General features: G+C 36.1%; 1 protein-coding gene across 1 annotated transcript; it reads right to left on the bottom strand.

Moving 5' to 3' along the window:
• Positions 1-1,004: 1,004 nt before the first annotated feature.
• LOC138314733 (ATP-binding cassette sub-family B member 6-like) lies at positions 1,005-25,127 on the bottom strand. The gene is made up of 19 exons (XM_069255222.1): positions 24,801-25,127; positions 20,626-21,171; positions 20,094-20,226; positions 19,287-19,479; positions 16,196-16,318; positions 15,059-15,161; positions 14,489-14,578; positions 13,513-13,634; positions 12,344-12,453; positions 11,943-12,008; positions 9,734-9,948; positions 9,015-9,078; positions 8,126-8,211; positions 6,554-6,611; positions 6,061-6,165; positions 5,278-5,452; positions 4,751-4,863; positions 4,396-4,559; positions 1,005-3,522 (listed from the first exon to the last, which is right to left on the bottom strand). Exons 2-19 carry the CDS (start codon positions 21,123-21,125, stop codon positions 3,399-3,401), a joined length of 2,544 nt encoding a protein of 847 aa, XP_069111323.1. The 5' UTR covers positions 21,126-21,171; positions 24,801-25,127; the 3' UTR covers positions 1,005-3,398.
• Positions 25,128-26,854: the final 1,727 nt, after the last annotated feature.

Here is a 26,854-nt window from a genome sequence, read left to right on the forward strand (position 1 = left end):
AATATCCATTGATGTAATAATATGTAGCAGGTGTTGGGATATCGGCAGATGTCAGGATATCCAGTGATGTCTAGCAGGTGTCAATAGCCAGTCATTTCCAGGGATTATCTAGCAATTATTGCCGTATGCAGTTAGAGTAGGTGTCTAAATATTTAGTAGGTTTTGGATTATGCAGCAGTCATCTAAAAATATCTACTAATAATAGTTTTCAGGATATTCAGCAGGTAGCAGGAATTATGCACAATCATATTCAGCAGGTAGCAGGAATTATGCACAATCATAAGTGTGAAAACTGGATTCTTTTACTTGCTTACTTAAACTTACTTCTGTCTGTTAAAGACTCTATTCAATTTAATCAGAAATATTAAAATGTAAGGAATAATATCTTACCTCTTCCTTCTTGGAGACTGAGGATCACAGGTCACCTTAGTGTTGGAAGTCTGTCAGTAAATTCTTTGCTTGATATTTTTTTATCCATATGACCTTAATAATTCAGCAAACGTATTTATAGAAAGCATACTTAGATTTGTACCAAGCATTAATGGATATAATGTGTCATTTTTATTACCTGTCCAGCACCCTTTACAATGTAAGTGTTTAATGAATTATACTAATAACAAGCCATTTTTTGGTCCTCAGAGATTTATTGGATATGGTATACCGGAATTGGGTTGTCTGTAGACACAATTTTGTCCAGCGAACTCCTCCTAAACTACTTGACAGATTTTGATAAAATTTGGTACACAGCAACCTGACATAATGAGATGTAGGGTTCTGCAACATGTCCTCTTTTAATGGAGTTAATACTAACTTTGTGCAGCAGGGGTATTCGTCATCCACTCTGGCGACGGTTCTAGTTTGTTTTACTAATTCATTATCATAACTTGATAAAGCATCACTATATAAAGAGGTAGGATTGCTATTTAAGGTAGAAAGTGTACTTTAAGGATTTAATTAAAATGTCATTGTAATTTCTTGAAAAAAAAACATAAACAAATACCGAGTGCATTGTATTCAATAAAAAATTTATTACCCATCATCTGAACATGACAAGGAAATAATAAATAGGTACAAGGTATAACAAATTATGTCTTGTTAGGACTAGAATTTTTTTTACACAATTATTAACTCATGAAGAGGCTGATATTAATTATCAATAACCCAACATCACCTCAAGGTGACCAGACCCGAGAGCTCTCTGGAACATTTCACTCATAATCACATACTTGTACTTACCATAGATATAATGATACATGATACCAGATATTTATAGGAATATACTACTACAACTATGATTGTAAAATCAAACACTTAAAACCATAAAACCAGACAGATAAAGTTTCTGATTATGTCTTTATCCAGATCAAGAATAAAAAGAGTAAAACATATTTGTGTCATTATATAGGTCATGGTTTATCTTTTGTTTGATGTCTTTTTGACTGTCAAGAATGTGCCATGTTGAGAAATCGACATCCTCGATACTCCTGGCTTACTTTCACTGTTTTTATATCCCGCCCTAATCTAATAGTGAATCTGAGGCAGTTCAGAAAAAGAAAAAAAACCTTCTGAGATTTCCTTTGAAGATTACAGGGAGAGTGACACCCCAACCCAAGCAACACAGTCAACCACAGTGCCTCTATTTTCCTTATTGAGCCCTCATTATCCCTTCTGTCCTAGGGGGATCAGATCCACAGATGGATGACGTTCACTGTGCCATGGCACGATTGTAGAAAGTCAATGCAGATCTACTGCAACTTTCTATATACTATAAATCATACACATCACCATATAAAACACTCAAACAAAGTGATTCCAACATACAGTTACCATCCATTGTGTTGAAAGTAATGCGTCTGAATACAAACATACAAGCATTTAAAATAACTTTAAAGGTAAAAATTAGGAAATACTGTATTTGGTGGTCACAAAACAACCTCTGTTTGATGACTATATAGTAACATTTATCAAATAACATCTATGGGTGGTCAATGTTTAGATTATCCAGATGAAGAGTCTTCTGGTTAATATATAATTGGAAAAGATTTATATTGTAACAGTTGTGAAAATATTATAATAATATCATATTAATATTGTAACAAAATAATACTATTCAAATTCAGTCATTATTGTGATACAACACTATATTTTCTTTATATTAGAACAATATCTATTAACTGGGGTCTGCCTGAATAAAATTTCATAAATAAATTAAAATTTACATCTACAACAAGTACATAGCAAGAGAATTCTATTGATTTTTTCATAGGTCTATCATTTAGCATGGCAAGAGACATATCCCTGACTATATTTCATTATTATTATCCCATTTTCTTTGCAAAACTACCAGAGCATTTACATCTAGAATGCTGAGACAATGAAAATTCATCCAACACTGTCATATTATGTAATCCCTTCTTATAAATAATTACCAAAATGTAATATCACGCAATGAAGGTAAAAATATATTGAAATAAAATAAGATTTTAATTTTAGTTATGCATTTATATTGTACATTTCTAAAAAATAATTTCAACATAGAAAAATTTCGTTTTCAATATTTCTTATCAACTATCTAAAACAAAGCTTTAATTTTCCCTATGAAACATCAAATAAATTCCTAACTGCCAAATGAAAACAGACCAAAAACTTGTCTTAGAATGTGCTTCACTTCAAAAACTGATTTAGATTATTATTAAAGATGCTCCACCGTCGACAGAGCATAAATGATATTCATCATTTGAACAATATTTGGTGTTTGATTGTGTATATATATGCCTAATTAACACAAAAAAAATATGAAATAATTCATTTCGCCTTTGGTGCATGCGCAATCATTACTTCATTCCATATAGAATATAGTGCCATGGAATTTTTTCGGGATGCAATTAATTGTTTTTCATATTTTTAACTTGAAGTGAAACTAGAAGCTTAAACTTTTCAATGGTGGTAATGGTATAAAGTTATGTAACTTTTGTGCTCCTGTTTTTGATAGTAAAAAAATAACATTTGTCAGCGGTGGAGCATCTTTAAGTATATATACATGAAATCTAAATGAAATCCAGTATCAAGCTAGTGAGAGAAAATCACATTCTTTCAGCATCATAATTCACATGATTGCCACATATAACATGCATCAGATTCAAATCTCTACTAACAACAACTTGCACAGAATAAAAATCTTATTTCCTGGTAATATTTGTAATTTGTTAATTAATTACCGTGCACAAAAACAAACACATCACACTGATACAGTAGTGTCCAAGCAAATCATAATATTTACAGTTTCCAAGAAAAGGAAGAGCTCTTAATATCACATTTATAATCATCATGATCACTATTATAACATCATCTCCTAACACATTAATTGTTACTTTTATAACAATCAAGATATACCGAGATCAGCTGACCATTTCACTAGTATTGCCATCATCATCTCCTTGTATCGAGACTTCCTCTCGCTTTGTTAGCTGTTCTTGCCACATGCTAGCGTAATGGTCTCCCTTGGCTATCAATTCTTCATGCCTGAAAACAGAAAGTATCAAAGATCTCAAAATAGTTTACACTACATTTCTTAACAAGATGCCAATGAATCTTAACGGCCATCTGACTGAATACACTTGTGGAAAAAAATCATTGGTTAGGAGACAGAAGACAAAATGGGCTGAAAATGCTAACATTTTCTCTGACTCACAATAAATCATTGTATACCAAGAACTCTTCAGATGAAGTTGCTAATTTCTGATATATTTGATAACTATATCTTGAAAGTAGGTAAAGGTCATCTATGTAAACAAACTTGGAAAGAGTTTCATACAGCATGCAACACACCAACCATTTGAGTACTATAAACATTTCATTTGATATTGAGAAGTTGAAAGAAGATTTGAACATATTTGTCCTCTCTGTGACCTTGAAAGTAGGGTAGCCCTTCATACCAGCATGTTACAGACCCAATGTAAGGTCTAGGCCTATTACTTTTTAATAATTTTAATAAGAAGTCATTTAAATAGTTTAATAGTCCATCTGACCCCTCTGATTTTAAATGAAGGTCAAAAGTCATTCATTTGAACACATGTAGTAGCCGTTCAACCCAGCATGATACAGTCTCCATATCAAGTCTCCTAGAGCTACTAGTTATTGATAAGAAGTCGTTAAAGATTTTAGCCTATTTGACCTGTGACTTTGAATGAAGGTCAACATCAGTCATATGAACAAACTTTGTAGCCCTTCACTCTAACACGTTAAAGACCAAATATTAGGTTAGGCATCTCAGCTATATGAATGCAAAGTTTGATGAGAATCGCAACCCTGTTGTAAAGAACAGCTACATGCCCCAAACATTCACCCTCACTTTAATTTCATGATGGCATGGCGTGAAAAAGGCTCCCAACTTACGTTCCTCTCTCTATGATCTGGCCTTCATTCATCACGAGGATTTGATTGGCATGGATAATCGTTGACAGTCGATGAGCCACTATGATGGTGGTTCTGTTTTCACAGACCCGAGCTAAGGATGCCTGGATGTTTCTCTCTGTCTTAGTGTCTAATGCTGAAGTAGCCTGAAAAATAAACCAGGATTCTCAGCTAAATATGTTTATGATGATTCAGAATTCTATAACACAAAAGTTGGTAATAATGTGTAATTAATCAAAAGAGGGTAAACGATATAGACTTATTTGAAATGACCTTCGGTGATCAGAAAGTGTCTTAACAAACACTGTAAAGACAAGTCAGGCACTGTACAACTCACCTCATCCAGTAAAACAATGGCTGGTGACTTGAGAAGTGTCCTCGCTATAGCGACCCTCTGTTTCTCCCCTCCACTTAGTTTCAACCCTCGCTCGCCAACAACAGTTTCATATTCTAACAGGAATATGACAGGCATAACATTTTAATTATAACATTGCCAAATCTAGTCTAGAGAAAACAAAATTATTAAAAACCCTGTTTTCAAATTTGAGTCATCATTACAGAAGACTGAAAAACAATATATCATTTTGCAAGTTTACAAATAAAATTACAAATGTACTTTGAAAACTCATAAATCTTAACACTGACCTGCTTACAATTAGAAGTGTAAAGATGATTCAAGTTTATAATACAAGAAACAGAAAAATGATTTAGGCTAGAATCAGTTTTTGTATGTTGTAAAATGAAATACTTCTCATGAGTACTTTTTCAATAATACAAAAAATCATAAGAATTTGAGGTCCGGTAAATGAAATATAACTGTATTTTCCTTCAGGAATCTGAGGAAACATGGTTTTCAAATCTTACTGTTAGGGAATGACAGGATACGTTGGTGTATGTCCGCATTATCAGCTGCTTCCTCCACCTCCTTGTCAGAAGCTGTAAATTTGCCGTAACGAATGTTATATCGAATGTCTGAATTAAACAGTACTGTATCCTGGGGAACAACTCCTATACACTGTCTCAGGGATTCCTGTTGTACCTATAGCCAAAGTAAAACAGAGACATAATAACAAGAATCAAGATGAAAATAATTTCAATCAAGTTAGGGTTAGTTTGTAGGTGTTTGTCTTGACTTACAATGTAAGTCTCAGATATCCTATATCCTGTAGGTACACACTTAGGTAGTTTTGTTGTGTCACACATTGCAAAGAACCATTGGAAGAACATCCGTGGCTACATACCTTAATCCAGCAGACATTCTGCTGACAAATTTTAAAATAGACTTGTTTTTAAAGGTTTTAGATCAATTGTTTAATTTGTTGCCATATGAACAGCTATGGTCATTTTGAGGTTGTATCTTTTTGTTGTAACTGGTTGCTAATTCACACCATACAGGAGATAATTTTATCATGTCAGCCAGAAGGTTTGGTCAATGGACACAAACAAAATCTGTTAATTTGTCATCCTTCAGATTGACAAGTTTCAACATGTAGTGGATGTTGAACCATGACCTATTTATATTTCACCATTCCTTCATTGTAGTCATCTAAACTACTAATGCCTTCTGCTATTCTTGAGATAAATATACCGGTGTCCAGAAAGACAAACTGCAGGTATGTAACATATTTTTTGGTTGTTCCCACTCACCAAGGATATATCTTTGCCGTCTACAAGTATTTTTCCACTTTGAATGTCATAAAACCGGAAAAGTAGACGAAGGATTGTGCTCTTTCCACTTCCTGAGTGACCTACCTAAAATGTACAAAAGTAAATAAATATGAGTATCACAAAGATTCAAATTATAAACACATTTTCAATAAATTTTCTTGATATCAAACATTCTTCCTAATTTATGACAATAATACCTGTGAATATTAGCTTCTTCTCCAATGTCCACATCTTAATCATTTTTACTATGAGAAGATTAATAAGAATCAAGTGATTGGATGACACAGTGGTAATACAATGGCTTCTCACCAAAACAACGGGGGCTCAATACCCTGATTTAACATGAATCAGTATGAGGTAATATGTCCAAATGTGTGGATATCTCTCAGTCTCAGTTTTCTTCTGCAGTAAAGCTATTTGCACACTCAATATGGGACAACATGCGTGATGAACACCAATCCTTTGTACTTACAATAGCGTATGTCTGACCAGAAGGTATATGGAAACTAACATCCTTCAAGATCTGTTTGCTGAAATCAGTGAAACGAAACAATATTATTCTAAATAAACTTGTTTTGAGAAAGCTGTTAGATCAAAGGTAACTTTCATTAACATCCATTCCTTATTGACTGATATTTTATGGAAATTGTATTCTAGTTCAAACAATAAAAAGTCAATTTCTGTCCTGTTATTACAGCCGTGCTACCCCAACTGAGAATGACGCGTGTATATAAACCCCTACCGCTGTACCTCTGACTTGTATCGATGTATTGAATGAGTGTACTGTAGCCATGTTATTTATAGACTCAAGTACTGTCGCCAAATCCACAGGTAAATTGGTACTGGATGCTAAGCTCGGGCCTCTCATCCAGCTTTATGAAACTGAATGGCTAGTTAGCTTAACCAATCTACATATATATCATCAACAATGCGTCTGTATCTACTTAAAAACAAAACAAATATTCTTCAAATTGCATCAACATTCACTTGACTAGTATTTCTTTATTTTAGATATTTGGGTACCGCCATACCTTGTCCCGGCTGCAGGCCGTGTTCAAAAAATCAAAACACACGTGGTATTTATAAGATGAGTCCTAAACTGTCCTATATTTAGGATTTTCAATAAGTGGTTTGTAATATTATTACGGCAAAACTGACAAGCTACAAGGTTAGTGGCATTTTTAACAGAACTGTTATATATAATTAGCCATCAGCTTGGATATGGTGCCGTACAGGTGGTGAGTTTACTCACAATGTGATTATTGCAAGCCAACGTATCTGCTATCCGATTGCTCTTTACAGTTTGTTAATGATCTAAAACACACTTATTGTGGCAATTTTAAGGAACTAGATTAAAATATTTTCAAATAGTACTGATAACTATTGATGTGTAATATCTCCAGATATTGACATGTGTACGGAGTACGGCGGACTGCCAATTTTTTTGACATGTTCTGCAAGATATATTTCACTATTTCAGTTACGGTGGCCAATAAAAGAAAACAAACACAGTGCAATTGTATCATGTTATTTCTTCTAAATACAACACTTTTTGTGCAAGTTGTCAAGCATTTACTGTGAATGTTTTGCAATGAAATTTCCACCTTTATAACATTGAATTTGTGGTTCCCCGGACATCCTTTTCCCCAAAATTTTTGAATGCGCAAAATATACCAATAGTAGATTTTTTGAGCATTTTCAGCCCTAAGAAAAAATACATGTACAAAGTACACTGGTGTATAAGTTACACAAGTTTTTTTACGGTATTGGTAACAATTACGATTGTGTTTGGTACAGCTAGTGTAGCCAGAGCGCCCGTGATTTACCTGTGGATTGGCAACAGTACTCGAGTCTATAAATAACTAGCTACACCCATTATATACATTGATACAAGTCATCGGCAGAGCGGTAGGGGTTTATATACACGCGTCGTTCTCAGTTGGGGTAGCACGGCTGTAATACTATATTCTAGGATGTTTTTCCAAGTGAATGTTCTTTTAAAAGTACTACATATATATACACTACACCTTAGAGCTATACTTACCTTGGTTCGTATGAAAAGTTGACATTCTTTAACTCGATTTCTCCACTTCTCGTTTCCAGTGGTTTAGCCCCTGGTATGTCTTTGACCTTATAGAAGGAAACAATTGTTATAAAATCTTTTGTTTATAATACATTAAATAATATAACTAAACACAATATTATTTCTGGTGACAATTTATAGTGCTGAGTCACCCTGATCTTCAAACAATCATCATGCAGCAGTTTCTTTTATTTATAATGACCTCTGAACTCTCGTTATTGATTCTTGACCTGACTTCACACTGCTCATCTATATGTATACAATACTATAAGACTCTTTCATATGTGGATATGAAGGATAGGGATATTCTTCCCGAGAGTCACAAAATGTTGTAAAAGGCAAGGCTTGCCCAGGGTTTTAAAACATTTTGTGATCCCAAGGGTTGAATATCTCTATCCTTAATATCCACATATGAAAGAGTATATTTTCTCTCATACCTCGATGTTTTACTTCAACTTTACTACCATGAATTCCCACCATTTTGAAATAAAATAGGAAAAAAGGAAAAGAAAAAAATGCGACTGCAAGTCAATTCTCCACACTGCGTGTTATTTTCGACGCAAATTCCTTTGTTTGTATCTTTAAAGTAAACCCAGCATAGTTTCTGAAAAAAAGTTAATATTGTACCAAGACAATAGTAATTTTGTTGACACTGTGACGTCACAAGGCTTTATTGCATGGGTAGCCATGCAATACAGCTTCAGATGACATGAGTGTATTGCCCTAGACCAGCCAGTATTACATGTGTAGGTATGAGTGAAAGTATATTATACTCATATGAAACATGTACATTGTGATATACTATACAGTTGTATTTACTGGTTATTTTCTTCTTCCAATTTTGACTTACCTCTTTATCTTCCTCCAGGAGCTCAAACATGTTTTCCATGTCAATAAATGATTGTTGGATCATTCTGAAAGGGAAGAACAAAATACAAAACAAAAAAACACAATTTACTGGAAATTTGAGAAGAATTCCCTTTGGTACTTACCAAGAAATGGTGATGACAAAACTTAAAATTTCCAAATTTAAGATGCCTGTCTGGGAGTGACTGCCTGCTATTGTTTACAAAAACCAAAGGTAAATGAATACATTTTATAAAGCCATAAACGACATATTTTGTCATATCTCTCAGTATTTTAACTTTTTACCAGTTGACCATCATAGCAGCGTGGTATCAACAGACTCAATTAGTCTGATTGAAGGATATTTTTGTTTATTAAATCCTGAACAGACTTGAAAGTTCCACAACAAAGAATATCATCATTGAGGATGGACACTCAAGCATTCATGAAGGATTCTCTCCATTCATCTGGTAACAAAGTTGATTTCAAATTTCAACATGGAAGAATATAATGGCCTTGAGATACGGTAAAATGTTGCTATTCCAGAATGAATGGTTTCAGTGTTTGAGACGCCGTACAATTCAATCAATATATAATACAATGGCATTAATAATGTAAGATCAGACTTTTCTTGCAATTTAACTAACTCCATTTTGCTCTTGAAACCCTGTATTTACAGATATTACTTATATACACAGTTCACAACCATGATAGACATCCAACCTGTAATAGGTTCCAAGCCAGTTCAGGGGAGCATATAGCTGGTTGATGTAGGTTCCAAACAGAACATAGTCTCCAACTGTCAGCTTTAAATCCTTCAGACTATGGACCACCGCCCAGGCACACAGTAATGACCCGGCCAGTGTACCACCAGTAATAACCACATTCTGACCAGTGTTCAACATATTTAGGGACGCTGTCGACTTCCACTCAGCTTTCTGAAAAAATAGTTTGTATAATGCATATATTACAAAATACTATGAATATACTGGTAGAAGCTGTTTCAAATTTATTGCAGAAAGATAACATGATATACATGCACATAATTTGGTTCTCCAATAATCCTTTTTCAATGGAAATGCTAATATTAAAGGTTTAAGAGTACTGTTTATCAATCAATATTTAACATACTGGGTAATCTCATTCAGAAAATACATTTTAACAAAATCATCATGGACATGATAAAATTCTCTGGCTCTACAGAACATTAAACCAATGCTATACTTTTCCATGGGTGAGCACACTTTGTTCTACTGTAAACCCCCTATAACTTGAAAAGCAGGGGACCAGATCAATAGTTGGAGGAATACAGGGTATTTGACTGAATTTGGTCACGATCGATCATCAACAGTTAAAACGTCTGGTGTCAAACTGTGACAATGCATGTCAATGACAATACCGTGATTTGCAGCATTTTGAACTTTTATGAAAGTGGTTTTTGATAGCAATATCAAATTGGAAAAAGTATGTACAGTGGACCCGCGATAATCCAGACGCCGATAGTCCGGAAAACTCACAATCCGGACGGAAATGTCAGGGAACGGATTTCCGTCACGGTATTTATACTCACTAGTCCGGAAATTCGTATTCCGAATCCGGAACTCCATTTTTGGAACGGAATGTAATTTTCGTTAATAAATTCCCGCAATAATCCGGACAATTGTTGTCGCGACGTGCCGAGAAACAAGGCCAGCTACAGTCATGTGTACAATACACACTATCACTTGTCACTGACCGTGTTGTCATAACGACGGCTGCCAGGTCATAGCCACAGGCGTTTACCTGAACACCTTTCCCACACGGGTACGTGCAGTCATGTAACGGTTCATTAGTTTTCTATAGGAGATCAAACTTCAGTGTTGTAATTGAGATACGCAATATATTTTTAGCAACACGCTTTTAAACATGCAGTTTGAGTTTGGGTACGGGTACGTATGTTGTAGATACCTTACTTGTTTCGCATGCAGAATATATCGCTATGAGTATCGGATACAATTAAGTGAGATAATACTCACAAAATTAATAATAATTTTAAATGTATGTGAATCTAGTCGAATTCATCGTCTGTGGTATAAGATATAAAGGCTACGGCATGTGCCATTTACACGTGCGTGATATTGTGCACGAAGTTAGACGTGAATGGGCGCGTGGTTGATACACACGTCTGTAAGTCAGAAAGCAAAGACTTGTGGAAATGGTGATTAAAAAACACACATTATACAAAATAACAATTATATAAGTTCATAAAATGGTCACAACTATTTGTTATCATAGTTTTGTTATGCCAAGAACGTAGATAATATTGATCTGCCGTACGACAGATCAAGAGTGGGATAGGTAGTTATATGCATACATAGTGCACAATTAACGACGTCACGGCCTTATGTTTCGTATTTTGAAAAAGAAATACATTTATTTAATATTCTTAACGTTATGATATAAGAATACCTATAAAACATAACAAACGAAGTATTAATTATAATACACGTCTGTTACATAAAAGCCTATCATCGATTACAAGGTCAAGGGGAGTAACTCGTACGTGACAATTTAATTGACGAAGAACACGGAATTCGTCAGTCCGGAAAACTCGTAATCCGGACGGTTTAGGCTGGGAACCAAGGTGTCCGGATTATCGAGGGTCCACTGTATAACGTAAAAATGAATGTTTCTCAATGACCAAGCACCTGTTCGATGAATACATAGTTTGATACCATGTATTTGATGAAACAGGGATATATTTCTGTTCGAGGAATAAGGGGTATTTGACGAATAGCTGTTAAAGCTATAAGGGGTTTTGTTAGAGAAAATATGTAGGGACACAGACCAGACCATGCGGTCAGTTTGATGAATGAGGGGTATTTTGAGGAATGTGGGTTCGAGTTAGAGGAGTTATACTATATATCGTCCTAGCACTGATAGTTCTTCTCACCTGGTAATTAGCTATTGCTTCATCGTATCTGTTTGTCTCAAAATCAGATGCTCCATAATACTTCACCTAATACAACAGAACAATCTACATAATACTTCATCTAACACAAAAGAACAATTAAGACTTGTGTTAATAGACACATTTTAACTCAAATGAAAAATAGAAGAAGAGTACATTCAGAAGCTAGTGAAACAAACTCTGAAACATAATACACTTGCGTCAAAAACCTGTATCATATAAAAAAACTTATGTAATATCACAGATTTCAAAATTAATACATAGTACTTTTACAGGTTAATACTTTCACAAAGACCAGAAATTAATTTATTTCTTTAACATTGAAAATAAGATCGCATAGCATTTTGAAATTATCTCTGATATGTACAAACATTAATACAAACCGTTTCAAAGTTGAGGAGAGAATCAACAGATTTGGTATTACGTTCATTATCCAGTTTGTTCATATCCCTTCTATACTTTGTCCTCCACTCAGTAACTCCAATTGTTACCGCTGTTAACAGAAACCATGTCAATACATCATCACAGGATGCTTTTAAACTTTTAACAAGAAAAGTATAAATTCCTGTAGGAAATGTTTACATGTATTTGGCTAATTTTTTGTTTTAAAAGTGATTTTATCTGCCTATCAAGTAAGTTTTTATAATTCTATTATGGCCCTTTCCAGAGAGAACTGTTCTCCTATAGTGTTGTCTGGCGAGATATAGTCCCCGAGTCAAAGACGAGGGGACTATACCTTGCCAGACAACACTATAGGAGAACTGTTCCCGAGGGAATGGGCCATAATAGATTTAGTACATCACACGACATTCTTTATTACATCATAAATTTGGTCGCGTGCTCATTCCCGGGGGACTATACTTTGGTATAGTTCCCGTAATCAGGTATAGTCTCCCGTAGTCAAGAAGGAGGGGACTATACCTTGCCAGACAACACTATAGGAGAACTGTTCCCGAGGGAATGGGCCATAATAGATTTAGTACATCACACGACATTCTTTATTACATCATAAATTTGGTCGCGTGCTCATTCCCGGGGGACTATACTTTGGTATAGTTCCCGTAATCAGGTATAGTCTCCCGTAGTCAAGAAGGACAGGGAACTGTCGCAAAATAGATCATGGCTGTTATCCAATCGCATTCCTAGTAATTATCATGTGATGTACTAAAAACATATATCAGGATTTGGTGGTAATGGAGATTTTTTATTTCTTAAAGAAAAACTTCCAATCATATGCCATTCTTGAATGATCAGGTGTTGTAGTGGAATGATAAGGTGTTGTAGTGGTTAATCAATATAAGTCACTCGCCCTTCACCTAACTGGCCGGGGTATGATCTCTGGCATGGACATGTAAAGGTTAGGGGTCACCTGCCCAATTAAATGACTTTTAATGAGATAGTCTACTGAAATAAATATTGATGTATAATATCAGATTATTTAAGTTTGTAATTGTTTAACTAACAGTACTCCCAACAAAATTATTTTCAGCACTTCCATAGTGTATAAAAAGATTATAATCAACTGATACCCAGACCTGTAAAACACACTTACCTAGATAAAGGGCCATACACACAAACACTACCAAACCAAAGAGGTAGTTAAACTCTGTGATGAAGTACACAATTGCAATGATGATGTCGATGATGGTTGGCAAGATCTGGAATACTACATAACTGAAGAAAAGGAAACAACTTTTATTTACTCAAGAATTAAGGGTTAGCTGCGATTTCTACAGCAGGAGAATTTCTTATCTCACCCATGAAGAAGGACGAACTGCAGAAGCAACACTTTATAAGCCTGAACAAGTGTCGTAGGCAATACAAAAACTATTTGTTGGTAGATTACTTAACAGATTTAAATCCATACAGTGACATTTGTTTTAGAATGTTCTGATGTTTATTATACATATATACACAAGTCTTTTGAGGATGGACATTATAATTTGTTTTATATGTATGCTTGGGGTGATGTATGTATGTATGTATTTAACACTTTGTATAACACTTTAATAAAATATATCTTATCTTATCTTATATCATAGACTCAGCACACATTTAAAGTTATAACTATCACAATCACAATGCTTATAAATACACGATGTACATTTTTTTCTTTGTACATTGGAGTTTTATCAAATATTGCAAAACAACCTAAACTACTGAAAAATACCTCTAGAATAGATGTGATTTCTAACATTTATCACTTTTACATGACATATGATAAACTTCACTGGTATAGCCTTCATTTTAAACATAATGATTACAATAAAAGAAAAGCTAATCCTCGCCTGTAAATGTGGCCTATCTATTCCGTATTTGCATACTACAGAGCTATCTGCCCTTGCAGGTAGGTATCATTTGTGACGTCATGTGTTTGCAAGTGTAACGTCATGCTTTTTAAGTTTTCAGAGAAAACAAGTTTCACAAAATGATAATGTCACAATGGATACCTATTCACAAGGGAGGAAACTGTAATATACAAAGATGGAATACATATATATGTATATTCAAGTAAAAACGGTACACACCTGAGTAAGCTATTAATACTGTTTGTGCCTCTGTCAACCACACGTAGAACTTCACCAGTTTTCCTCTGGAGGTGCCATCGTAAAGACAAGCTGTTAAAAAGTACACATATAATCATCAGACATCTACTTCCTCATTGCCTAAATCAGATGTCATCGGGACCAGCATAATTGACCAATGTAGACAGGTTTCAAATTATTGTGGTTTAATTATAAATGCTACACAATTTAAATGTACATTGTGAAGAGAAATGCAAAAATAATTATTATGCTGGATTTGACAAGGGACAGTTTTGACAGGATATACTGTATATATATGTTAATATAACAAATGTCATTAATGTGTGATTACTAAACATCTTGGACACATGACAAATAAACACATTAATGATGCTATTCACTAGTTTGCATAAAAAAGAGATATAAATTAAAAATATCATCAAACATTAAAATCCCATCAAATGACACAAACAATTATTTGTTTTAGAATCATTTTTGTGAAAGTGGTTTTTTTTTTCTTTCCAAAGAATGATACTTATATACACAGATAAAACATGTTTATATCATTTTTACCTGTGTAGGTGGTGAAACAGTTTCACCTGTATTTTCCGTGTGGTAAACTGTTGTACCGGTATCCATAGAAACGTCCTTATGTTACTAAGAAATCCTGAGGTACCTGTAACCAAACAAAGCAATGAAGCCAACAGATCCTAGATCTCAATACCATAACATCTAATTTGCACCCATGTAGATTTGATATCCCTCATCTTGTGTTCTTTCTCCAACCAGTTGTTAAAAAGGTTATAAAAAAGCCTTATTACAGTTAAACAACAAACCTAGAATTCTGAGGACAAATATCCCAAGTAAAACTACCTAAAATTTATGGCTATTTTATAGCATTTCTCTATTTCAGTATGCCAAACTGACACAGGCCTCAAAGTGGCATTAGGAAATCACAAGCCAAGTGGTAAGCTCTTTATTATGGTAAGGTAAACATGTTTAAGTGTTTGTATACTATGGCTTGTATTTTTGGCATAAATTGACAAAGATATCTGTCATTGATGCACATTGTAGCTGTAGCCATGACTATTCTAATTCAATACTGTTATTAACTAAACATCTACACAAGGCATTAATATTTTCAAATGTTTATTTGTGAACGTAATGTACCTGTAGTTCATGATCAATTGGAGAAACCATGCTTTATATTTTGGTCGCCATGATGTAATTTTTTTACGCAGTCTGTATACAATGACTTGCCGAAAGTTTCATATGCAGGATGGATACAAAACAAAACTACTTGCTACAATGTTTCAAGGCAGTTTTACCTGCATTAATTTCCAAAATATTATCAAGAAGCTTATGCCACATCACTAACAATAAAGAACCAATCAAATGCCCAAACACGGCACAGTATGAAAGCATGGCTTCAACCCGACGCATTTTCGTACACATAAGGACGCTGTTAGCATATCAGCACGTTGAAGTTGATACGATTGTATGCTCTTTTGGTTAAGCAAATGTACGTAAATACAATACCCTTCAAGCATTCAATTGATAACAACACAAATACTAACTTGTATCAGACATAAAAACAAAATTTCTCTAAACTTACAGACCTGTGACACGAGTCATTTTCTAATCTATCACCCAGCATTTCAGAGAAAGAATCAAATACACACACATCAACCATAAACAGCAGTACCATACCTGATCCGCCGCCTTTGAGGAAAAGTAAAACAGAGTAGATCAGGATGTAATCCCAGCGGAACTCGGGTTTGTGTACGTCGTCTTCCACTGTCGTACTGACAGGCCCCTGAGACAGGCTGTTCACTGGAAATAACAAATATATTTTTAAATTATTCATATAACAATACTTACATTTTCCTCATCTTGCGATTTGCAAAGTCTGATTACGTATACATTAACATATACACAGTCCTTTTTGCCTGGAACCATGACGACCGTAGTTACCAGCTTTATTCTGTCTAAAGCCAAAACAGGTAAATGTAAGGATTGATCTTCATTTTGACTGTGTATACGGTAGTATGTGCTCAGTTGGCAACAAACGAATTCTGTTTTATGGATTGCTAAAGCTCTCCATAGAATATGTTTTTTGCCATCTACCTTCATACCACCAGGTGCTTATAGGGACATGGGCACTTATTAGGTGGAATATGGTATGTCCTTGTTGTAGATTGGTGTACCAAACACTGATTCCATCAATTCTCTGTCCAGCCTCCAGTATGACTTACCTATGTACTTGCTGTAAAGTGGCACCAGAACGCTGATTCCTCGTCCAGCCCCCGTGTATGACTTACCTATGTACTTGCTGTATAATGGCACCAGAACGTTGATTCCTCGTCCAGCCCCCAGTATGACTTACCTATGTACTTGCTGTATAATGGCACCAGAACGCTGATTCCTCGTCCAGCCCCCAGTATGACCTACCTATGTACTTGCTGTATAATGGCACCAGAACGCTGATTCCTCGTCCAGCCCCCAGTATGACTTACCTATGTACTTGCTGTATAATGGCACCAGAACGTTGATTCCTCGTCCAGCCCCCGTGTATGACTTACCTATGTACTTGCTGTATAATGGCACCAGAACGTTGATTCCTCGTCCAGCCCCCGTGTATGACTTACCTATGTACTTGCTGTATAATGGCACCAGAACGTTGATTCCTCGTCCAGCCCCCAGTATGACTTACCTATGTACTTGCTGTATAATGGCACCAGAACGCTGATTCCTCGTCCAGCCCCCGTGTATGACTTACCTATGTACTTGCTGTATAATGGCACCAGAACGTTGATTCCTCGTCCAGCCCCCAGTATGACTTACCTATGTACTTGCTGTATAATGGCACCAGAACGTTGATTCCTCGTCCAGCCCCCAGTATGACCTACCTATGTACTTGCTGTGTAAAGGCACCAGAACGTTGATTCCTAGTCCAGCCCCCAGTATGACCTACCTATGTACTTGCTGTGTAAAGGCACCAGAACGTTGATTCCTAGTCCAGCCCCCAGTATGACTTACCTATGTACTTGCTGTATAGTGGCACCAGAACGTTGATTCCTCGTCCAGCCCCCAGTATGACTTACCTATGTACTTGCTGTATAATGGCACCAGAACGTTGATTCCTCGTCCAGCCCCCAGTTTGACCTACCTATGTACTTGCTGTATAATGGCACCAGAACGTTGATTCCTCCTCCAGCCCCCAGTATGACTTACCTATGTACTTGCTGTATAATGGCACCAGAACGTTGATTCCTCGTCCAGCCCCCAGTATGACCTACCTATGTACTTGCTGTATAATGGCACCAGAACGTTGATTCCTCGTCCAGCCCCCAGTATGACATACCTATGTACTTGCTGTATAATGGCACCAGAACGTTGATTCCTCGTCCAGCCCCCAGTATGACCTACCAGTGTACTTGCTGTATAATGGCACCAGAACGTTGATTCCTCGTCCAGCCCCCAGTATGACATACCTATGTACTTGCTGTATAATGGCACCAGAACGTTGATTCCTCGTCCAGCCCCCAGTATGACTTACCTATGTACTATGTACTTGCTGTATAATGGAACCAGAACGTTGATTCCTCGTCCAGCCCCCAGTATGACTTACCTATGTACTTGCTGTATAATGGCACCAGAACGTTGATTCCTCGTCCAGCCCCCAGTATGACCTACCTATGTACTTGCTGTGTAAAGGCACCAGAACGTTGATTCCTAGTCCAGCCCCCAGTATGACCTACCTATGTACTTGCTGTGTAAAGGCACCAGAACGTTGATTCCTAGTCCAGCCCCCAGTATGACTTACCTATGTACTTGCTGTATAGTGGCACCAGAACGTTGATTCCTCGTCCAGCCCCCAGTATGACCTACCTATGTACTTGCTGTATAATGGCACCAGAACGTTGATTCCTCGTCCAGCCCCCAGTATATGACCTACCTATGTACTTGCTGTATAATGGCACCAGAACGTTGATTCCTCGTCCAGCCCCCAGTATGACTTACCTATGTACTTGCTGTATAATGGCACCAGAACGTTGATTCCTCGTCCAGCCCCCAGTATGACTTACCTATGTACTTGCTGTATAGTGGCACCAGAACGTTGATTCCTCGTCCAGCCCCCAGTATGACTTACCTATGTACTTGCTGTATAATGGCACCAGAACGTTGATTCCTCGTCCAGCCCCCAGTATGACTTACCTATGTACTTGCTGTATAATGGCACCAGAACGTTGATTCCTCGTCCAGCCCCCAGTATGACTTACCTATGTACTTGCTGTATAGTGGCACCAGAACGTTGATTCCTCTCCAGCCCCCAGTATGACTTACCTATGTACTTGCTGTATAGTGGCACCAGAACGTTGATTCCTCGTCCAGCCCCAGTATGACTTACCTATGTACTTGCTGTATAATGGCACCAGAACGTTGATTCCTCGTCCAGCCCCCAGTATGACATACCTATGTACTTGCTGTATAATGGCACCAGAACGTTGATTCCTCGTCCAGCCCCCAGTATGACCTACCAGTGTACTTGCTGTATAATGGCACCAGAACGTTGATTCCTCGTCCAGCCCCCAGTATGACATACCTATGTACTTGCTGTATAATGGCACCAGAACGTTGATTCCTCGTCCAGCCCCCAGTATGACCTACCTATGTACTTGCTGTATAGTGGCACCAGAACGTTGGTTCCTAGTCCAGCCCCCAGTATGACCTACCAGTGTACTTGCTGTATAATGGCACCAGAACGGTGATTCCTCGTCCAGCCCCCAGTATGACATACCTATGTACTTGCTGTATAGTGGCACCAGAACGTTGATTCCTCGTCCAGCCCCCAGTATCACCAGACAAGCAATAACAATCAGCTGCCTCCACCAGCTGCCCTTTGGCCACACGTATGGCAGCATCATCCGCAGTTTCTTCAGGACATTAGACCATGTTGAGCCCTCATGAACTCTGGACCTGTTTCCTGCTTGCTGAGAATGATATTTAATAACAGTAAAATTTAAAGTCCATTAAAACAAAGATTCCATTCATTGTATTCAAAATAGTTTGAATTCAAAATTTTTTCTATGCATCACAATCTCATGAGTTTATTGGTATTATGGTTTGTGAGTCTCATGATGAGAATTTACTTTCATGGTTATGAAAATAAGGATAAAGCCTCTTTCCCAAAGAGAAACAAACTGTCATATTAATGGTCACAATAAGCTTTAACTGCTAGTTCAGATCTGTACGCCGTCAATGTCATCTGATTGTTGTAATTGCATAGTTTTTAAATTAGCTTCAAACTGGGCAATTACAGAGACTTAAGAGTATTAGCTCTGCAAACCTAAACTTTACCCTTTTAGCATTTTCAGACCTCTATGATATCAATCATAACAAATAACAAGAATTTAAGTATGCATCAAAGAACAAGAAAAACACTTTTACATCTAGTTTACAAAGTGTACAAACTCGAGTTCCTGGCCTGATAATAATACTTCCCTGACAGTCTACCTGTCATCATGATCATGAATTGAACACTATATATATGTACAAACTAAAGAGACACTTTTTAAAAAGAAATTTTGGGTAAAAGATACAATACCTGTTCTTCATCATTGACTAATAAGTAGTAGCTACTGCTGGGGACACCTGGAGCACGGATGCCTATGGCTACCACCAGCAGTGTACACACATAACGCACCAACCACAGACCAAACTCCATCTTGTCTGAGTCCCTACAAAGTCATCAATTAAATTCCATTAAGCCAACTTTCTTCAATATCAAAGAATCCCTTTATACAAAATTGTTTTACTGATAATGAGAATTATGTAGAAGACACTGATATACGCAAGTTTTAGACTTGTCTAGATATACAGGTTTCAATCTTTCAACTTTTTCAAGGAATTAAATGCAAATCTCGATCTATTTTGTTCATACTATGCAATTTGCCCTTCAATATTAAATAGTAAACCTTAACAACTGTTTTTTTTGTTTTTTTTTTATTGTATACTGTACGTCAGTAACATATGTAATTATTTCAGTATTACAAAAAATCAGGAATTCAGCACTCTTTGGGCCCTCTTTGCTACAATTTAAGCATAAATATTTGGAATTCAATAAATTCAATATTTACGATTTGAGAGACCACCACCAAGAAGAGCTCCACCATGAAACAAAGGCCAAGTTTTCTTTGATGAATGCTAGACTCCATATTCCCAATAGCACCAATCCATGTCCGCGGGTTGGAATAGATGGCAGTGCACTGTTCCTTTCAAGCTTTAGGAGATGTATCGTTGACATCCATACAATAGACATTGCCAGGGCTGTAAGTAACTGGTATCCTGCCACATATTTCGGCTCTATGGTCACATCCTGCATAACGACATGCACAACAGCTTCCATAGCCAGAATAGCAGTCAATATAATTTGAAGGGAAAATCCACAAGATCCTTCATGGAATCGTTTCTTGTCTACTGGTATTGAATATTTCCTGAACATTGAGCACTGAATACATCCACATATTAATAAAAAGGTAAATATGATTGAGGATGCAGTTGTCTCAAAGAAACAAGGGTTAATTCCCTCATTACACCACACTGTGGTGAAGTTAGTGGACTCGTGGCAGAACTGCATGATTAAAAATTTGAACCTATGTCTTCAGATCTAGAAATAAGGATATCTGAAATAAAAAAAATAAAATCTATTACATTTTCCATGAATTTAATTTGTGCAAAGAAAAAAAATCTTGTATTTGTGGTTGTATATTACATGTAAATATATATATACCTGTATTCATATATTTATCCAACACGTTATTGGTAATGTACACTGAGACAGGCCATTGTGTAAATGGGCTGGGTGTAACGTTTTGAATAAACATATTAATTTCCACTAGTTGATCAAGATTTTAAACTTTGACCCACACTACTATTTTCTCAGTGTCACATCACAAATTGCTAATGTAACCAATAATTGAATGACATTAAACTGCTGATCTAACTCTGATCACTGCTTGCATATGCAAAACGAATCGTTGTTGAAATCAGATGTGCGACAGCATCAGATTACATGCTGTCTTATTCTTAACATAACTTAAGCCATCAACTCAAAATTGATAATTGTATTTGATCAGCATTATATCCAGCCATACAAAGACCCTTTGATGATTAAGGTAGAATTGCAGACCATATGCTGAGCTTAAATTTTGTTACAATGATTTGATGAATCATGATTATTTGGCATAAAGTAGCTGTCACTTTGCCATAATCATGTCCGCATGTAGTTCGACAACAAGTAATTTATTGTTCAAGTACCTATATAAATCTAGATTAAAAAGGATGTTCAGTAAGAAGGATTGCATTGAATAGTTGTTCATAATTGAAATGATTTGTTATAATTTATCAAAATACATAGGTCACACAACTCTGGATTATTAAATATGGAATTTATTTCACACTCGTAAGTTATTTTTCAAAAGTTACAAGACACTTGCTAAAGCTTGTCTTTTTGAAATTTAAAAAAACACCTCACTGATAAGAAACAAACCGCATATCCAACAACCACTTGTTGAGAAACCAGCTCTTTCTACATATATATATTATAATACATTCATTTAAATAGCTCTTACAGTACTGGGACCCAACCACTAGTCGTGGCGGAACAGTAGTCGTGATTGTGTACATATGATATACTACTATGTGTCCAGACTTCCGATTGTCTGGAGCTCTTGAAGAATGCATCATGATGGTGATGCTTTGTTTATGCTGAAATAATGTACAGTAATGTGCCAAAAGTCTTCATAATTTTTATTTTTCCCTATATATTCTATGTATTTTTACATTTTTTCTTTGATTTTTCCTTATCTCATCTATTGGTGGATTTTAATCAATTTTGGCATACTTGTAGAGAATTTATCTACACTTTCAGCTCATGATATTTGTATAATTTTCCGATATTTTGTTTTCAAAATATGTATCTTTTTTGTGCACTACTTACACTTATGACGTCATTTCCTTCTTTGTTTTTACCAAAATGGCTGTTGAACAAAAAAATTATTGTGTGGTAATGAAAAACGGTTTTCTCAAAAAGTGCATAAAGGAAAATTATGTAAATATTATAAGCTGAAAATGTAGATAATTTTCTACAAGTAAGCCAAATTTGATTAAAATCCGCGCCTAGATGAGATCAGGAAAAATCAAAGAAAAAATGTAAAAACACATAGAATATATAGGGAAAAATAAAAATTACAAAGACTTTTGGCACACTACTGTATTTCTTGAAATGAAAACAATTATTTTTTCCTAAATCACGACGTCTGTTCCTTCATAACTACTGGTAGGGTCCCAGTAGTATGTTTACCTTATTAGGTGCATGTTTTTGTCCGAAAAACAAGTTTTGATATCAATTCCTTGGTGGTTTATATGTATTACATTAGTTTAAGTTACCTGTACATAACATCAGTTCAGGTATATGGGTGCAGAACATACAGGTATATATATTGCACCTGCTTAATCATATACAGTGCAGCTATACGATCAAGAATTTCAACAGTATCAATTAAAATACTTCACTTGAATGTCATGGAATTTGGTAATAATATTTTGTTTTATGTTTTAAAACGAATGTTGAACAATGCATTTAATGCCATTTTTTGCTTCATAGCTATATAACAGAATTAGCCACACCATCCCTTTAAGACTCTAGATCTGCATGCCAGTGTATGGTGAAAGATAGCTGCGATGACATAGCCCTGAATGACGATCGGAGTTGAGGCAGGGTATGATTATTCGTTCTAGGTGAAAGATAAATAGTTGGAAAGGAGTTTAAACTAGATATTTGAAAATTACATTACTGTCTTTAAAGGGACAATTCACTCAGGCTAATTCTTTTACATAACCAAGAAGCAAAATATGGCATAAATGTATTGTTCTACATTTCTTATGAAATATGTAACATAAGATATTAACAAATTCCTCGTCATTGTTCTGTATTTTAATTGATACCGTTGTAATTACAAATCGCTGATCAATACGATTAAGCAGGTACAATATGTACGCTGTACCCATATCCGAGCCAAAGTCACGCATGTTAAACAAGTGAACTACATAACCACTGTGGAGGTGATATAATGATTTTTTAGGCAAGACAATTCACCTAATAAGGTAAACACACTTCTGTCAGAGCAATTTGAGCTGTTCTAGACAAAATTAGCATTACTCTACGAGCAAGGGCAGGGTTCGGCATACAAGATATTCGACCACAATGTGTAATGGCGGACAGCGAGTGAGTTTGAACATTTCACACGCATTTCACCACCATGGGATTTTCTGAAATATCACAGTAAACCAACTGATCTAATTTCCATTAGAACTGGGGGTTTTCTGATATATATGCAAATTTTAAAGTGAACAGTCGGGCAATGATGGCTAAAGTCGGTAAAAATGGTGTGAATGTATCCAGTATAATTTCATATGAAATAGAAAAAAATAAATTCTCTCGTCAAAATCTGTCTGCGTACGAAGAAATTAATTTAAAGTATAGGAAACCTAAATCGTCCTCCCAGATGACTATGTCTGTGGTTACATTTCCACGCAGCCACGCTTTCAATGATTTCAACTTTTCTTTATTTCAATGGTCAGAACTGGGAAACGTAAGCAGAACTTGACCATCGTATTAATATGTGAGAACTTTTGGAAGGCCAATGAACACATTTAGACTGGTTTTCTTTGCCCGACTATTCACTTTAATGTTCTCGTAGAATGAATTGTCCCTTAAATTCTCCATTGATAAAGATAATTTAAAGTGCCATAAGCTCATTTAACATACTGGTGCAATACGGTATTTATAAATGCATTGCAATTTTTAAGCATTAACATGTTAGTGCAGTTATAAATGCAATTGTATAGATTTAATAGCACCTGCTGCAAGATTACCAGTTTTGGGATGTAGCGGCGTAACCCATACAGATACATATGAGCCATATTTTCTTTTCCTTCTACAGGCGCTGACTATAAATTCAAACTCCTCTGTCACTTTGACTACAAGGGGCTCGGTCTAGTTTTTAACTTTAGAGCCAGGTACGAAAAAATTAGGCCTACATGTATATTGGTTTTTTAATTTGTCTTTTGACAAATTGAAAATTCCACAATCAGGCGGCGTTCCTGTTTAGCCCTAAAATGTGAAAAAATCTATGATATTCGTACTAAGAATTAATATATCAGACATCTAGTTTAATTTATAGCATGCACTGTTCAGCATTTATATAGGCTATCAAGGCCGAACCTCATGTAAAAGTCGCTCACAACTTACATGCTGAAACCCTCCAGAACTGCTTTGATGTCTAAACTATTGCGTGGTCAGACGAGTTATGCCACTCTCTAGAAAATATGCAGCTTTATAAACGATGTCGATAGCACATACGAGAGGATCCCAGAATATTCCATCATGACATTGCAAAAACAGCGAAAGGTTTGAGTGTACCGCTTTGTCGAATGTTTTCATAAGAAGTAGGTCATCTAGACGCTTGCGCATATAGAGTGCAATCTGACTTGGCACACAAACATTTACCAGATCTTGATCTTGCTAGTATGCGAGGCGAAAATAAAAATAAAACCAATTACCGGGCCAAACACAAAAGGACATGTAAAATCAATTAAATATATTGTCTTTTCTCAGATCTTCTGATAGTTTTTTTTATTTATTAAAATGTATCTAGATGGCATATTTGACAAAATGAGCAAAACCATACATACTTAGGTTATATTTTTGCAACAGGAGAGGAGAAAATGTAGTGGCCAGACCAGGATTCGAACCCCGGACCGTCCTTTTTCGAAGTCTTCGTCCTCGAAGACATACGAGACCTTTCCAAACACTGCCACCGTGAGTTATTTCGTTGGGCGCCAATTTTGTAATAGGAGAGGAGAAAATGTAGCGGCCAGACTGGGATTTGAACCCGGGACCCTCCGAACACTAGGTGAGTGCATGCTCTACCGTCTGAGCTACCTGGTCACCAATGATCAACCCAGTCCAATCCCACTACATTTTTTTTACATTTTTTTAAAAATTCAACTTGGTAAAAGAAAGGATGCCCCAGTGGTTTGTCATATGCAGCTCCCCTTTCCTTCAGACTCAAAATATGATTGCTGTTTTCTGATATCTTAGGGTGATCGGGTGGTGTAGTAGTTAAGCCACTCACCTTTCACCTAGCCAGCCGGGGTTCGATCCCCGGCACGGACGTGAAAAGGTTAGGGGTCACCTGCCTGATCACGTGGGTTTTCTCTGGGCTCCTAAGTTATAACTTGTTTCGTAATCGATGTAAATAAACTTTGCATTTATATTTGATATCTTAGAATTTCTTTTGAAAAATTACACTTCAATCTACCCTTACATTTCAAATGTTTACATTAAAGATGGCTGCCGGTCAGCCATCTTGTTTTTGTGTTTAAGTCTTGTTCTTCTGGAAATTTCCTTTGAAGAGTATATATGCAAAACATTTTGCAGTTTCGTGGAGGATTCAAGCAGGTTAATATATCTTTCAATTATCATTGCATAATGGTCTAAGCGCTGACTCGGGGAACACAAATATGAGTTTTTTTTCACTGTAAGCTTCAATTGTCAAATCCAATAGACTTTGGCCTCTTGAAATTCTAAAACCCAAAATATTCAACCGAAAAATAATTGCCATAGTTGACTTGTAATAAGCGCCCTTTTCCTAGAAGCGCTGATTTCTAATTCAATGCATTGAAATGTTTCTTCGATTTCTTTTTGCAAATTGACTTAGTGGCATATGCTTGATTGGTCACAGTGCAATAATACGTTTGATAAAAGGACAGCTCCCTTTTTTTAAACTCCCCAGGTGCTAGAATATATTCCAAGCAACTTTCAAAATCATTATCAATTAATTCCATGAATCAAGCAGAGTCAGCATTTCAAAACTGGCAACAAATCTTACAATATTTTTTGCCTTTGGGACTCAGTGATTCAAGATTTTCAAAACACAAAAGCATGCAGCTTCACCATGTGCCCAAAAGCCTGCACAAGAAACCTCCAAATAGTAGACATATGCTTTTTTTCCCATCTTCTATGGTATGAACTCCTATTTCCAAGAAGAGCTGTTTGAGAACAGCAAATCTCGCCTCAAACTGGCATTCATTAAAAATCTAGGAGCTAATATCATACATGTTTATACCCACTGCGGGCCTCATTCTCAAATCCTGTATTTTAACCCTAAAATGAATGCTCATAATCCATAACATATATGTAATCCAAAGCCCCTATACCAAGGCAGAAATCAATGTCAATCGCAAGGTAAAGTACCAATTGGTACCCAAAGCAACTTAAAATTGGCAATATTCTAATTTTTC

Source organism: Argopecten irradians, chromosome 2 (assembly GCF_041381155.1).
Source record: "Argopecten irradians isolate NY chromosome 2, Ai_NY, whole genome shotgun sequence".
Classification (NCBI taxonomy): domain Eukaryota; kingdom Metazoa; phylum Mollusca; class Bivalvia; order Pectinida; family Pectinidae; genus Argopecten; species Argopecten irradians.